This window comes from Lagenorhynchus albirostris, chromosome 3, assembly GCF_949774975.1.
Source record: "Lagenorhynchus albirostris chromosome 3, mLagAlb1.1, whole genome shotgun sequence".
Lineage (NCBI taxonomy): Eukaryota > Metazoa > Chordata > Mammalia > Artiodactyla > Delphinidae > Lagenorhynchus > Lagenorhynchus albirostris.
The window spans coordinates 115,713,903-115,730,354 of NC_083097.1; the positions used below are offsets into that span (position 1 = coordinate 115,713,903).

The window sequence follows — 16,452 nt, forward strand, 5'->3', positions numbered from 1 at the left end:
GCTATCGACTTTTGGACTTCTACTATCCTGATAGGTGAAAAACAGTATCTCAGTGTAGTTTTAATTGGTCTTTCTCTTCTTATGAGTGAGGTTGAGCATTTTTTCATATGGTTAAGCCATCTACATTTCTTTTATTCTGAAAACTGTGTGTGTCTATCTCATTTTTCTATAGGGTTATTAATGTGCTTACTCTATTTTTAGGTGCTCTTTATATATATCGGAATATTAACGTTATATCTGTAATATAAGTTGCAAACATTTTTTCTAGTTTATTATTTACTGAGACTATTTTAGACTAAATTCTCAGCTTAGAGATTTTCAGGCCACAAAAAGAGTATGATTTCCGGTCCAAATGCACTCAAGGGCGAATAATTTTCTTGGAAATTTTCCTACCTTCCGTTCAAAGCCAAAATGTCTCAATACCTCCTTTCGAGTAGAAGATTTTCATTTTTCTAATTCTCCCTTTCATGGGCTGAAATTTTCATCTCCTGTCCCCCAGCTTAACGCCTGTTGATATCAAGAGATCTTGGCCACTAGGGAACGACAAGTGTCCTGAGAACAGATATAACTTTCAACATTCCGTATCTCTAAGAATTTGTGCTTTCCATTATATTTGTCTTTGGAACTTCTCTCAATTTCTTGCAGGACTACCACATAAAGGATACGTTGAGACTTCCCTCGTGGCGCAGTGATTAAGAATCCACCTGTCAATGCAGGGGACACAGGTTAGTGCCCTGGTCTGGGAAGATCCCACATGCCGCAGAGCAACTAAGCCTATGCACCACAACTACTGAAGCCCGTGTGCCTACAGCCTGTGCTCCGCAACAAGAGGAGCCACTGCAATAAGAAGCCCGCGCACCACAACGAAGAGTAGCCCCAGCTCACGGCAACTAGAGAAAGACCGCACGCAGGAATGAAGACCCAACGCAGCCAAAAATAAATAAGTAAATTTATTTTTTTTAAAAAGAATATATTATTTATTTCCCCTTTAGTTATGCAAAGCAGTGGCCCTACAGTTTCTTATCAGCTGAATTGAGCATTTAAGGAAATGTTTATATGTTACAGATCCAGCATCCTCACGTACTGCGAACCAAAAATGCTTTTTGGGAAATGTAAACCACCATTTGCTAGATACAGAAGTCTTCCGATTCTGTTTTGCTTTGTTACTTATTGTTTAACTTTTAATTACAAATGTAATACACACTCACTGGAGGACAAATAAAACAAAACAAAAAATTAAGAGCTTCCCTGCTCTTCCTGGCTTCATTCCTCCCACTGATTTTTGGTGATTTCAGCTTTTGTGCTGGACCATTTAGTTTGTACCATGAAATGCTCTAAGCAGCTGCATGAAACTTACCCTCTATAAGGTGCTCTGGGTACCACAGACCCGGGTACTAGCTTCCACTCTCAAGAAACTATTTTATTGGGAAAACAGAGGAAAGAACTGGCATACATAGAGAATTAGATGTATAAAAGAGATAGTTTAGGAGTCCAGACAACAAATGCTAATAAAGTTGAAAGGAAAGAACTTTGTGGGCTGGAGTTATGCAGGGAAGAAATTAAAGAGGAGGTAGTAAATAATGAAAAACTCTGAAAGCAGCCACATAGAGGATCTGGAGGAGGCAGGGGAATATTACAGAGATAGATTCAAAAGAAATGCAGAAGGGACAAGTTCATTAAGCAAAGCGGTGCTTCCCTCCTCAGAATGAAGCCTTGGTTTCTTCAATACTCAGGGTAGCTGGTCAGGCTTAGATCTCATTTTCCATTTGTCATTAATTGCCATTTGAAAAAAGAAACCAGACTTTGAATGCAGCTTTTAAAGCTATAAGGCTATCCAACTGCCCAGGCCAACCTGGTTAATATGCTAATTAATTTATGAGACACAAAATGGTTTGAGCACCTCCCTGTCACTGGAGGAGCGTGAGAAATTAGGTCATGGAGTCAAGAGGTCAGAACTAGTCCTAGGAGTTGCACTTGATCTTTTATTCAAATCCTGGCATTTCCAACATCTGACCTCATCCCAATCTCTAACCTTCTATTTTCTGGGCCTTCAACTGTGGGGCGGGGTGGGGGGTAGGAGTGGGGAGTGCTGTTTCCACGGCCTTAGATTTTTAAAGGGTCAAGGTGAGGTATCTGAACCATGCACTATTACGTCATTAATAAAGACAGCATTCTCCACTCAGCCCTCATATGCTATCTGAAAAACACTTCATTTCCTAGGTATCATTTTATTCTTTCATTGTTTCATTATCATTTCCTAGCACTCAATGCTAGGTAGGTCCTGTGCTATATACTGGGGAGACAGCAAGATTAAAATAGAAAATGAATACTATCCTCCTTGTACTGTCTAACAGGGGTTATCAAGAGGTAACAGGTAATCAAACAAATATTTAATTGCAAATTGAGATAAGTGCTATGAAGAAGCAAGGGTATTTAGGTGGTTTTTTTTAAACATCTTTATTGGAGTAATTGCTTTACAATGGTGTGTTAGTTCCTGCTTTATAACAAAGTGAATCAGCTATACGTATACATATGTCCCCATATCTCCTCCCTCTTGCGTCTCCCTCCCATCCTCCTTAGAAGTAAGAGTATTTAAAAGGAATTTTAAAGATGTGAGAGAAATTTTTGAAATTTATTAATATGAATATGTGCAGAAACAAGTAACAGAATAATGACTAACATTGCTTTTTGTTTTCTGGGTTTTTTTTAAAAAGACTATCTCTCACAACAAAAGTATGGAAATAGATGGTTCCAAAACCAGTATAGTAGCTAAACTATTCATAAAGGAGCTAGTCTCCTGTCCTTCCCCTCTTTTATCCTCCTCAACATGTTGCCTTGTGCATCTCATCTCACTGGTCTAAGCCAGCTGTAGCTCCAACAACTGTAATCAAGGCAGAAAGAAATGGACAAGGTCTCTTTACTATCTTTCTTTTTATAAGAGAACAAAATCTTTCCCAGAAACTTGCCCAGCAAACATCTCTTTATGTCTCATTGGTCAGAACTGGGTCACATGCTTATCTCTAAATCAATCTACATCCACAGAAAATGGGATTACCATGCTTGGTTTAGACTATTCAGGGCTCATTTCCTAGCACTGGGAGAGGGAGTCCCCTCCCTAAATATGTTGCTGCCCTCACAATATCAAGGTTCCTTAAAACAGATTTATAAAAGGGAAATCTCTGTTTAGTAGACAACAATCATGAAAATAAAAATCCATAGGACTCAGTGACCAAGTAAACAACTAAAGAGAGAGAAAGAAGACTCAAATATCACTCCAAAGTTTCAAGTTTTGGTAATGAAGACAATCATATGGCCAAGAATAGATAAAAAGAGAAAGTGGAAGAAAAACCTAGTTTATGAGACAGACAAAATGAATCCCACTTTCTTCTCCTTGAGTTTGAGGTGCAATGACACAGTCTGGTAGAAACGGAGGAAAGGACCTGAGGAGAAAGACTGGACTTAGACATTGGAGTCATCCACAATGAGGTAGAATTTGAAACCATGGGAATAGGTAGGACCATTGGTGAAGAAAATGAAGAGACAATAAGGACAAGGCCATAATAATCTTGGTGAATTAGGAGATAGAAGATGATGATTAGGAGACAGAAGATGATGTTGCCATAAAAAGAAAAGGAGAGGGAGTAGTTAATTACAGACATCCAAGACCAAGGGACTACAACCACATGGCAGCCAAGAAGTAAAGTTTCCACAGGAAAGCAGTGGTCGAAATTGTTAAACGTTATGGAGATGTCAGTAATGCAAAAATAGTATTGAAAAATTTCAGGGATGGTATGTCATGTGCACTTATTTGGATCCCTTTTTGTCTACTCTTCCAAGAAGTTTGGAAGGGAAGGCTGGCAGGGGTCAGTGGATAAGTAAATGAGAACATCTGTGGGCTAAGAGGAAGGAGCCTAGAGAGTGGCAAGAGAGTGAGGAACACTGACGGCGAAGGTGAGAACAGGAGGGCATGCAGAGGTTGGAGATCACAACAAGGATAACAACCACCTTTAAGAGGAGAGATGAAAATGTGAAGACATGATGGAGGTGGGCAGAGAATATGAAATGTTGGGGAAAAAACGGAAACAAGTTTCAAGGTATCTAGTGGATGACAGCAGTAAAGGTAAAGGTCAATGGAATTAAGAATGCTGATTCCCAGCAAACTCACAAAAGCCATCAGGAAAGACAGAGAAGATACAGATGAGCCCTGAAATTCACTGGGATGGCAGGAAAGAAATCTGGAAATTGGAGGCCAACCGATGGAAATAGGACACAATGATTTGACACTGGCCAAATGGTTAAAATTAATTAGCAAAATATCAGTGGGAAGAGTACAATGGAGAAAACTAGAGAACCAACGAAGCATGGGGTGACAGGGTGACGGTCAGCAGTGGGGTAAACATTCTATAAAGAGATGTATGTAACTCAATATTTCCTAAGGAGGTTCCAATGAAGTTGTTGAAGACAGGGTAGAACGTAATCCTGTTCCAGGGATCCATCATAAGAGGCCATAATCACACTACGACTGATAGCACATGTACCTCCCTTTCTGTACTAGGCATAGGTTCGTGACACACTGCAAACTACAGACAGTTCAAACAAAAGGACTGCATACAGTGAGCATTTACAAGCCTATGTAATTGCATAATAATTCATACATATGCATATAAGAATGTGAGTTATTAAAGATGGACAGAGAACACCAAAAGTGACTGAGGGAGGGTCATGAGAACAGCAAAAGCCAGTGATCCCTGGGATAAGCATACCAGTTATCTTGATAATTTAACTCCTGCCAGTTAAAAGGTAAAGGCTACAGATAGGGAGATAGAGGAAAACAAAAGGAAGCAGCCAGTTAGCTGAGAAGTGAAACCAAAACCAGTTTACAGAAGGCTGCATGACTTCTGAAATACACAAGGCCTTTCTGAGTCTTCCCAAACACAGAAACACAAATAACTTGCCCAGGATTCCATAGACTTCTCATAGGCCAGACTGTAGACAGACACACACAGGTGTCATCATGAGATGAAATCAGGTCACAGAAAGACCACTGAAAATATCTGACTTGAAGAAAGGAGAAAGGAGAAAGGGAAGGAGGGAAGGAGGGGAGGAGGGAGGGAGAGGGAAGGAGAAAGGAAAGATGAAGATGCCAAAGGCATCAGACTCCTACCTCCCTATCTTTACATATCTTCTTATGCAAGAGACTGACCTGCCTTGCACATGGGCAACAAAAACATGGGCAGCAGAAAATGAATGTGTGTGTGACCCATAATGAGTGGGAATAATATTTTAAAAAGGGAACAGACTTTCAGTGGCCAGGTAACACTGAGTGGCCACGTCAATTACATTTATGTCAACTCTTTCTTCTTGATCTTGGATTAACTGCTTCACATTTTACACCACGGAAGAGATCTCTCCATCCACAGAATGTATGTAGAGGCCTGATGAAGCAATTAACCCAGGTAGGCAAATAAATACCCTCATGAAGCAGCAAGGTTAACACCAAGAGATATACGTGGTAGAATGCAAGCTCTTAATAGAAGAGAAAATGAGGAAGACAAAGGTCTGCACTGTAAAAACAAAAGAAAAAGAAATGCCTTATAGTGAAAACTCAGAGTAAAAAGGACACACGATGAACATGATGATATACCCCACATCACTGACAGGTACTTTATAAGCATTTTCACAAGACTTATTGTATATTATGTTCTTTCATATTCATTCAGTCTTATGAAATGCAGAGGAAACCTATTATTGCTTCTAGCTAACAAATGAAAAAGGTGAGGCTTAGAAAAGTGAAAATCCCTTGCCCATAGGCAAACAACCAGGAAATGATAGAGACTGGACTTGAACCTAGATTTTCTGACTCTAGGTACAGCGGTCTACCTAGTCCTCCCAAACAGTCAAACATCTGGACTGACTGAGCAATATTCTTGCTCATCAGCAGAAAACTGGAAGGAATGACTTCTAAACAAGATCCCCAAACCGTGAGACTCCATGATTCCAATGTGCTCACTACCCCTTGAATGCCCTCTTGACAAAGAACAAACTCACACAATCACTTTGTACGTGCACATATGCAAACATGCATGCTATGTGTGTGCACACCTGCATGCTGAGGGCAGGTAGGGAGCTGCGGAACCAATACTTAGGACATCAAGAATAATTAATGAATATCCGACTAGACCACTGAAACCTGCCTCTCTGCATAGAAATATTTTTAGCTTGCATCAAGTTCCTCTTTGCATAAAACACTGACATTTTCGTGATGTTCAGGAGCCTGCTGTTGGCTTCCAAAAGCTCTGGCACTATACCATGCTGTCACTGTAACTGCCCTCCAGTGAGCCATCAAAATCCTGACTAGAACATTTTTGAATACAGCAGTTTTCTTGCCACCAAAACACTAAATTGCAATATTTTATATTTATCTCTATTTAAATTTTAGTGATGCCACATAAATGTTAACACGGTCTTACACTAATACAATCACGAAAAAGTCTTAGTAACACCACATACTGGCACAGACCCCAGATGAGTTATGGCTTGCTAAGCAGGCCCAAAGCATGCTTCTCAAGTCACTTAGTCCCCCTTAACTAAGATGTGACATCAAGATGTTTCCCCCATGAAATGTGTTTCCGGAAGCAATGGCAAAGTATACATAGAATCATTTGTTCACATTCAAAGTAGAAAGAAAGTATTTGGGATTACAGAAAAGATTACCCAAAAGGGTCTGGGGGAGAGGTTAATAATGTTTGAATCAATTATTTTATGGCGTGAGAAACAAAAAGTGAGCCTCAGTAAGTTCTCAAGCCTCTAAAGCCTTATGAAGATAAGGACCTTAACTTTTCCAGGGCTGAAATCACAGCTACCAATGACAAATTCACATATTCTTCACCTTTCCAGTGCGTGCACAGGCAGTGATATCCCTGCCTGGCTCTGGTAAATCAGAGCAAGGGAGATATGCCCTGGAGTCCACAGGACAACCAGGGGTTGAAGATGAGGCAGGTAAGCAATAAGGGAAACAAAGGCCTGCAGTGCCCTCAACCTCTCCCCATGGAACAATTCTTCCAGCCTTCCTAGCTTTGCCCCTCAATTTACTAAGAAAAGATGCTTAAGTCTTTGAGAATGAGAGGGCATCAGACCGATACTCTGATTAAATAAAGATAAGCAGAGATGAAAGGCAAAGGAAATCTTTTCAAAACAAAGATTCCTGTCCATCAACAGAGGAATGGATAAAGTAGATGTGGTACATATATACAATGGAATATTACTCAGCCATAAAAAGGAACAAAATAGGGTCATCTGCAGATGTGGATGGACCTAGAGACTGTCATACAGAGTGAAGTAAGTCAGAAAGAGAAAAACAAATATTGTATATTAACATATATACGTGGAATCTAGAAGAATGGTATAGATGAATTTGCAAAGCAGAAACAGAGACACAGTCGTAGAGAACAAATATATGGATAACAAAGGGAAAGGGGGGGGTGAGAGGAATTGGGAGATTGAGATTGACATATATACACTACTGATACTATGTATAAAATAGATAACTAATGAGAACCTACTGTATAGCACAGGGAACTCTACTCAATGCTCTGTGGTGACCTAAATAGGAAGGAAATCCAAAAATGAGGGGATATATATATGTATACCTGATTCATTTTGCTGTACAGTAGAAACTAATACAACATTGTAACTATATTCCAATAAAAATTAATTAAAAAAAAGATTCTAATGGTAAAAATGTTCAGAATAGCCTTTTTCCTTCATCACCACAATCCCTGCATGCAAGCGAGGCAACACTTAATAGGAACCACACATGCCCTTAAAGCAAGAATCAGAATACTCGTTCCTGTTGTAGAGGAACAAATGGTCCTAGGAACAGATTTTCAAAAACAGAAGGAACTATAGCTCCAATGGACCAACTACAGCTTGAAGACATCTTGACTTTTTTAGGATGAGTATAATGATGAGGTGTTCAAATCTCTTTCTGTATCCACTCTTTAGAGATGTTCATTTCTCTTGCCTGATCAGTCTTCTAGCATAAGTCAGGCTAACTGAAATTTAAACAACTCCCAATCCAGAGAGTGTGATAATCTGACTGCATGTTGATTGGTTCCAGGCAACTAGGGGAAGACACATTTCCCCCCAAAAGGCCCTCCTTGGTCAGGTTCATCATTTATTCATCACCAGAGTAGCTCTACTGCCAAAAGGATCAGCTCTTAGAGTTCATTCCCCTTCCTCTCAACTACCTATGGTTGGTCTAACTTATAACTAGCTTTGAATAAAACAGAGAATGTCACCTAAAATATGTTATTAAATGTCCACACAGGGCTTCCCTGGTGGAGCAGTGGTTGAGAATCCGCCTGCCAGTGCAGGGGACATGGGTTCGATCCCTGGTCCAGGAAGATCCCACATGCCACGGAGCAACTACGCCTGTGTGCCACAACTACTGAGCCTGTGCTCTAGAGCCCGTGAGCCACAACTACTGAGCCTGTGTGCCGCAACTACTGAAGCCCACACGCCTAGAGCCCATGCTCCACAATAAAGAGAAGCCACCGCAATGAGAAGCCTGCTCACTGCAACGAAGAGTAGCCCCCGCTAGCCGCAACTAGAGAAAGCCTGCACACAGCAACGAAGACCCAACACAGCCAAAAATAAATAAATAAAATTAAAAAAAAAAAAGTCCATACATATAAGATGAGGGGGAACCAAGAGTCACAGATGCTGACAACATGAGTGAAAATTCTTATCTACTTAGAATAAGGGCAGAATCAAATTCTTACTCTAGTTTCAATGGGATTACACTAAACTGTGGATAGAGATGTGCATGAGTTCAAATGTAACCTTCTTCCAGGCCAGTCAGGCCAAGAGTAAAGCTAGACTTCACCTGAAGCGTCCAAAGGATCCTGGCCAATGGGATGTCCATCCATTCTGCTCACCTGGAAAAGGCAGCCCCCAGCACAAACGCAGCATACTCCTTCAGCAGGGGTTCTGTGCTGTTCAGCCCGTTGATCACCACTTGAAGGCCACCGAAGGAAAGCAGGTCCTGTGCATTATCCATCTGCAACAGAGGCACTGCTTAGTACAGTACAGACATCAAGGAAAGAAGAGCCTTTCTTTCGGTGAATGTTGAAGAACAAACTAAAAAATCAAGTAAAAAGTGTCGGTGGCCTTTCTAATTAGGAAAGGGTTTGTAAAAAAAAAAAAAAACTAAATTTTTAAATAATCTTAAATTTGAGAATTCCTAATTCACCTAACGTGATTTATGAGCACCTGCGTGGGAACTGGCAGAAATGGCACCTAGCAATTGCTTATGCCAAACATGTCCTGGAAAATTCGAATACCGTAATGAGTCACAAGCTTACTCGTAATGTACAAGCTGTTAACACAAAGATCTGGCATCATCAGCACTAGTAAAAGGCACTATGCTTCCTGTTGGTGTCCAGCCTCAACGCGGGCAGTAGAGGCAGCAGACACTTTTTAAAAAGCTGATTTTTAATTAGAAATCAGGGACTGTAATAGGAACTCTGTTGCAGGGAAAGGGCTGGAAAAGTGCTAGGAGAAGAATAACAATAGTACGCTTCTCTTCCCTCTTCCTCACTTTATAGTCTAAGGTTGACTGAATCTGAGGACACTCAAGATAAATCTGCACAAAAGTCTCTCTCTCAAAAGCTTTAGCTTAGGTCTGTGCTACTCACTAGTGGCTATTATTGGACAGTGCAGAACATTTCCACCATCCCATAAAGTTCCTTCGGACAACACTGGTCTAGGCTATACTTAAGGTCCAAAGCCCCAAGTCCAGACTCTGTCTCTTTTATTCTATAGGGAATCTCATTCCCCAAGCTTCACTGGTATCCTGGAACAAGACTCAACTTCCTCAGAAAGGTCACTGGATCCTGTTTTCCCCATGCAGTAGCTACAGTCTCCCTTGAAAATATCTCTGTTGCTATAAAAGCTGTCTCTTGCCTACATGCTGATCCCACTCTACAAATCCTCAGGAAAACTCAGGAAACTAGAGCCCAACAACAATGTGACTACTACCCACCTTTTTCCTCCAGATGCCCCTGAGCCCTGTCCTACCTGACTGTATCTTTCCAAACTGGAAGATGGCTCTAACAGAGAAATCCAGTTTGAAGGGCTGTATTTGACTCTGCCTATGTTTTTAGAGAGGCCTAGCCCGTTTTTACCACTTAGAAGATCATTCTTATACTCAACCACAAGAGCAGGGTTTTTTGTCTTTCTGTCCACTGGTATAGGCCCAGTGATTACAACAGTGTAAGCATATAGTTAAGTGTTCAATAAATCATCATTAAACCAATGAATAAAGTTGATCAGAAAAAGATGTTACTGAAATAAACTCCACTGTGAGTAAAAAAGGCAATCTGGTGTATGTGTGTCAACAAAATGAATGGGTCGCTTGTACCACAAACCTAAAGAGATGGCCAATCCAGGGCCATGAAGTAAGCATGGAGTCTGCTCTGTCATAAGGTCCCGAAGCCAGGGTTGGCATTTGTCTGCCCTAATATGTCCTTATGAAGAGGAATGATTTACTGGGCCATAGCCCAGCTAACTAGGAAGACCCAGAGCTGGGTGCTTTGCTGACATAAGCACAAATAATACAGGACTTCCCTGGTGGTCCAGTGGTTAAGAATCCGCCTTCCAATGCAGGGGACACAGGTTTGATTCCTGGTTGGAGAACTAAGATCCCACATGCCGTGGGGCAACTAAGCCCGTGTGCACCGCAACTACTGAGCCCACGCACCACAACTAGAGAGAAGCCCACGCACTGCAACAAAAGATCCCACATGCTGCAACTAAGACCCAACGCAGCCAAAAAAATAAATAATAAATAAATAAATAAATAATACTTACTGAGTCTTCCTTCCTCACATACTCTGATTTTAAAATCTAAGAATTCACTACCTCTCCTTTGATCTTCCTTCCTCCAAGTTTTCTAGATATAAAACTCTGGCTCGAAGTCCTATAATTTCATGCCTGAGATGGCTACTTATCAAGGCTGGTATGAGTCCCTAGCAGAGCAAAGCAACACAGCCCAGAGTCACAGAGGTTCTATTCTAGATTCAGTTTATCTTCATTACTACAAAGATAGTCCAGGGTATTATAAATGCTGACATTTATATAAGCACTTCAGCCTTTTCAAGATGTTTTCTCGTTTGTTATTTCACTGGAGACGAGGAAGAAAAGAGTCACTCTGCCTACTGCACACCCAAGCTCCAAAATCTGGACCCTGCCCAGTATCACACAGGAGAAGGCATGACCAGAGCCTGGGTCTGGGGCCAGAACTTTTCCCAGGCTACCCTCAGGATTGGGTGGGACAGGTGGAAAGGAGCTCAAGGTAGAAGCAGGGAGCACATAAGGAAGGAGGCAGTAGGGAACTGTGCCAACACTCAGGAGGGGAAAAGGGAACCAGAAAACTGACAAGACAATGAGATAACCAAGAGAATAAAGAAAGGGAGAAATGATGGTAACTAACTGAGGAGTCACATGAGGGAAGGCAAATACACCACCCCAGGGTGGATGGGGCAGACAGTGGCTGTTCCTTATAAATAACTCACACACTGTTTCCACACACATGGTTTTGCTTTTCACAAATCTTGTTTAATAATTCAAACATGGCTGTGAGGAATCCTTGGGCAGATCTACTTTGGGTCCTTGAAGCCCATGGCTCCTCAAAACCGCCAATCAGTAAGTCTAGAATAGAAGTGGACTAAGTAAGTTCCTGGCAAGAAGAGTCCTATCTTCCTCAAAGCTCGTACTACATCACCCTAATTCCCCATCACAACTGGAACTTGAAGCCGAGCTATGTCTTCTTTAATCCCCTGGTGCAATCACAACTTAACACTGCTGCAGGAAGCCCGACATACCAGCCCAAACCACCTTATCCATATTTCTACTCAAAAGACCAATCACCCAAAACACTTATGACTCTTCTGCCAACAGATCAAGTTTGGTCTCCATGCGGGAACTGGTTCTTGGACTGACCACAGGCTAAGTTTGGTGATGTCCAAGAAACTGTTAATCCCACCCAGTGACCCATGAAAGCAGAATGGGTTATCAACCTAGAGATGACACTGCAGGGTGACCAAAGAACCTGCAAGGGAAATAAAATTTGTTAGGGCCCTGCTAGCCTCCTGTGTACTCACTCCCCCTAGGTAAGATAAGCTCTTATAAAAGGTCATTTGGCCTTTTATGCTGCAACTAAAGAGCCTGAAGCCTGATACCTAAAGATCCATCCAAGTATGTTAAGATGAGAAAAAATAAAAGCTGTCAACATCAGAGCAGGACTGAGCTGGCCAATAACCCCTAGGATCCTTAATCCTTTAAATATCTATAACGGAAAAGCTGTTGGAATTTTTGGTTTTTACCCTGGAGAGAAAGACTGGAAAGAGGAAAGAGAACCCAGGTCCATTTTCTTTCTAAAAGGATCACAGATCTGTTATTTGAGGCCTGAGAAAGAGTTATGAGCAGAGAGAGATGAAGAGGCCACCCCATAATTCCTGCAGATACAGTACACACTCATCCTCTCTCAACACAAAGGCTGGCAAAATCCTAAAGAAAGAATGTCTTTTAGTCTAGTTTATAGAGAACAAGGACGCTGTCGTGCGTGGGAAGATGCTGAAGATCTATGTCTTGATGAAGATCTCAAACAAGCCTTTGATTATGATTACACAGACTTCCCAGGCCATCATCGCCCCTAGTCTGGATTACTGCAATAGCCTCCTATCTGGTTTTCCTGCTTCTACCCATGCACTCGGCCTACAGACTAATTCTCAACACACAGCCAGAGGGATCCTTTAAAAGTAAGTCAGATCAAATGCTTCTTCTGCTCAACATCCTCCAAACAGTGTCTGTCCAATTTCATTCTTTTCCACAGCCAACAAGGCGCTCCATGATCTCCCTTCCCTTATCTCTCCAAGTTTTACCTACTTCCCTCCCCCTTCTCTTAGCTCCCGCCACATTATTGTACCCCAAACACACTAGACATGCTCCCACCTTTAGGATTCAGTACTTGCTGTTGCTCCTGTCTGAAATCTTCCTTCCCAACACTGCCAATCCTTATCCTGCTCTACTTTTTATTTTTGAATAGTACCTATCACCTTCAAACATATTATATATAATTTACTTGTTAGTTATGTTTGTTGTCTATCTGCCTCTTCTAGAAGGTAAGCTCCAATTTTGTTCACAAATGTATCTTAAGTGACTGGAACAGTGCCTGAAACTTAACAGGCGTGCAATAAATTAACTTATTCAATAAGTGCATGACCTCTCTTGGCTCCTTCCACTTATATCCACCTATTCTCCTCTGAGCTTCATTCAGATGGCACCAGTATCCTGTGAGTAGCAAAAGGTTTAGAGCACAGAGTTTAGGGTCAGACAGATCTTGTTGCAAATCCCAGCTCTACACTCACTAACTGGCTGACCTTGGGCAATCACAAATGTGACCTGTGCTTTATTTGCCTCAGTTATAAAATGGGATTAACAGTAGTACTCCAAAGGCAGGTATGGAAGTCAATGAATTAATGTGTATAAGGCACTTGAATATGTGCCTAGTATATGATAATGCTCAATAAACATTAACTATTACAATTATGGCACAAGTCTGATCAGTCATTTCCCTGCTTCAAACTCCCCAATGGTTCTTAGGATCAAGGATAAAATCATGAAGAGAATGATTTTCCAAACCTCACCTCTCTGACTCCCTAACCTTTCCACTTTATCTATGCCACCCCACCCACTGGTCTCTGTGCTCCAGTCACTCCAGTCTTTTCCAGGTCCTCAATCTCACCAAGTTCTTCTCTGACTCAGAATTTTTGCACATGCTGTTTCCTCTGCCTCTAATGCTCTAATACAATGGGGCAAACTTTTCCTGAAGGGCCTGAAAGTAAACATTTTTGGCTTTGTGAGCCATGTGGCTCACTGCCACTGTAGCAGTAAAACAGTCAAAAGCAATAAAACAACACATAAACAAATAGATGTGACTGTGTTCCAATAAAACTTTGTTCACAAAAGTGGGCCATAGTTTGTCACCCCCAGTTCCAATCTCCCCTCTTTGCCTAGTTAACCCCTAATCATCCTTTAATGCTCAGCCTAAATGTCACTACTTCAGAGAAGCCTTCCCCAACTAGGCTAAGTTCCCCTGTTATATATTCACACATTACCCTCTGGAGCCCTTATCGCAGTCTTAAATTATCTCATTATTAAATTGTTAATTTTTTCATTGTTCAATTGTTCATTATTTAATCACTCTCACTTCCAGACTATAAGCTACATGGAACAAGTACCACATCTACTTTACCTCTGCTGTATCCTCAGTGTTGAAAAATTAAATGAAGTAACACTCCAAATGAAAAAGAGCTTGCCTCTGGTCTGTAAGAAGATATCTTACTACAACAGATATTGGCCTAGATTAAAAATGCTATATACCAGGCTTCCCTGGTGGTGCAGTGGTTAAGAATCTGCCTGCTAATGCAGGGAACATGGGTTCGAGTCCTGGTCCAGAAAGATCCCACATGCTGCAGAGTAACTAGGCCCAGGCGCCCCAACTACTGAGCCTGCGCTCTAGAGCCCGCGAGCCACAACTGCTGAAACCCGTGCACCTAGAGCCCATGCTCCGCAATAAGAGAAGCCACTGCAATGAGAAGCCCGCACACCGCAACGAAGAGTAGCCTCTGCTCACCACAACCAGACAAAGCCCGCGCGCAGCAACGAAGACCCCACGCAGCCAAAAAAATAATAATAATAAATAAATATTTTTTTACAAAATGCTGTACACCTTGAGAGAGAAGGAAAGATGGTGACAATATTTTCGTAGGGCCTTGGGCAGGGGGTGTTATTTTTTGGAGCTGTTAAAAGTCAGACTGACAGTCAATGAAATATAATACCTGATGGACATAATATTCAAGATCAAAGAGTGCCGCAATCTTCTCTTCCAGGCTGGAGTTGGAACTATTGAACTTGTTGATCAGTCGTACCATAATCTGCATGTCAGTCTCAATGACAACATTCAGCTCCTCAAAGTCCTTCTTCAGCTCCTCAATGGGACGGAACAGCCGTTTAACTTTGGCCTGCCTTGCCTAAGGAGAGTAGCAAAGAGATGGTTAATCCTCAGTTGAAGACATCTCCCCAAGACTCCTGTGGTCTACCATGGATGCCCATCCTCAAAGAACTGCTGCTCTACGAGGCAATCTTCTTTAATCTGTACTATCAAAAGTCCTGATACTTTCCAAGATGCCCAGAGAATAGAGAGCCCTCAGAGTCTACCCATGTAGCCCTCTGCCCCAAGAACACACTCAAGATTTTCCAAGGTTCACCTAACTCAGTATGCCTTCCAGTGTTCGGAAGAATGTCAAGTCTTCTTTTTGTAATCACTGAGGTCAGGGGAAGCAATGCAAGCTCACTCTCCAACCCCTAACCTCACGCGGGAAAGCTGAGGTCTAAGACGGAATAATCCACATCTTGGTTCTCTTTCTTCTACAATCATAGGATATCTTTGCTTTGCCCCTGCCCCATCCAGCAACATTTTAGGGAAACCCGGATGGAGGAAACTGTGGGTAAAGAGCTGTCAGAGTGGGAGCAATTTGCTGATGAAAATTAAATCTCTGTCATTACTGTCAATCTAACTACAGGTGTACAATTTGTTCAACTTTTGAAGTAGCTAAATTACTGTATGTACTATAATCAAGTCTCAAACAATTTTTGCTCAGTCCCTCCCCACCCCCCACACATATAAAGATTTTTAAATGAAGTTATGTTGGAGGTGAGTAAGAGGCTTTAATTAGATATTTTATACATGTGATACTTTCTGTTTTCTTCCCAATTTTAGAGGATAGTGCTTATAAAGAGAGTCTGAAAGGTCACAGTGGCTTATGTCTCTATCTTCCAAGAATAATTAAAAGGCCCGAATATTTATAAAAGGCAGGATGATGAGCAGCTGTCAGCTCCAAATTGCTCATCTATTACTTGTGGGTTTTCTCTCCAGTTACAAGGACTCCATAGAAACACCAACCAAAGAAATGAATCAGTCTCTCTTAAAAAAAAAACCAAGTTCCTAGCAGAGCAATCACACCTATGCGATGCCATATTCTCCTTTAGGCTAAACAGTGAAATGCTCTCCTTACACCCAGCTAGAGGACTCTGGGTGGCTGCCAAAGGCCAGGCAAAGAGGTCTAGGAAAGCTGAGTCACTGCCTAGAGCTGTGGGATGACAGACAAGTGAGCAGGATAAGAAACTAGTCACCTCTGCCTCACAAAAATGATGCATGCCTGGCCCTTCGGAAGGCCTTTAACAAAACAAAACTTTAAATTTTGCAGTAATTATAAACTCAAAGGAAATTACAAAAATAATACACAGAGTACTATATAGCCTTCATTCAGCTTCCTCCGATGGTAACATCTTATGCAATAACAGCACAATGTCAAAACCAAGAAAGTG

At 41.5% G+C, this 16,452-nt stretch overlaps 1 protein-coding gene across 5 annotated transcripts in view; it reads right to left on the minus strand.

Annotated features, from left to right (window-relative positions):
• The window catches only part of SIL1 (SIL1 nucleotide exchange factor), a 297,161-nt gene that overhangs the window by 55,400 nt on the left and 225,309 nt on the right, over nucleotides 1–16,452 (minus strand). For all 5 annotated transcript variants that reach the window (XM_060143692.1, XM_060143695.1, XM_060143691.1 and 2 more), the window contains exons 6-7: nucleotides 14,904–15,095; nucleotides 8,940–9,061 (exon numbers count right to left, since the gene is read on the minus strand). In XM_060143692.1, the coding sequence (XP_059999675.1) occupies nucleotides 8,940–9,061; nucleotides 14,904–15,095 (314 nt within the window). The remainder of the gene's footprint in view (nucleotides 1–8,939; nucleotides 9,062–14,903; nucleotides 15,096–16,452) is intronic.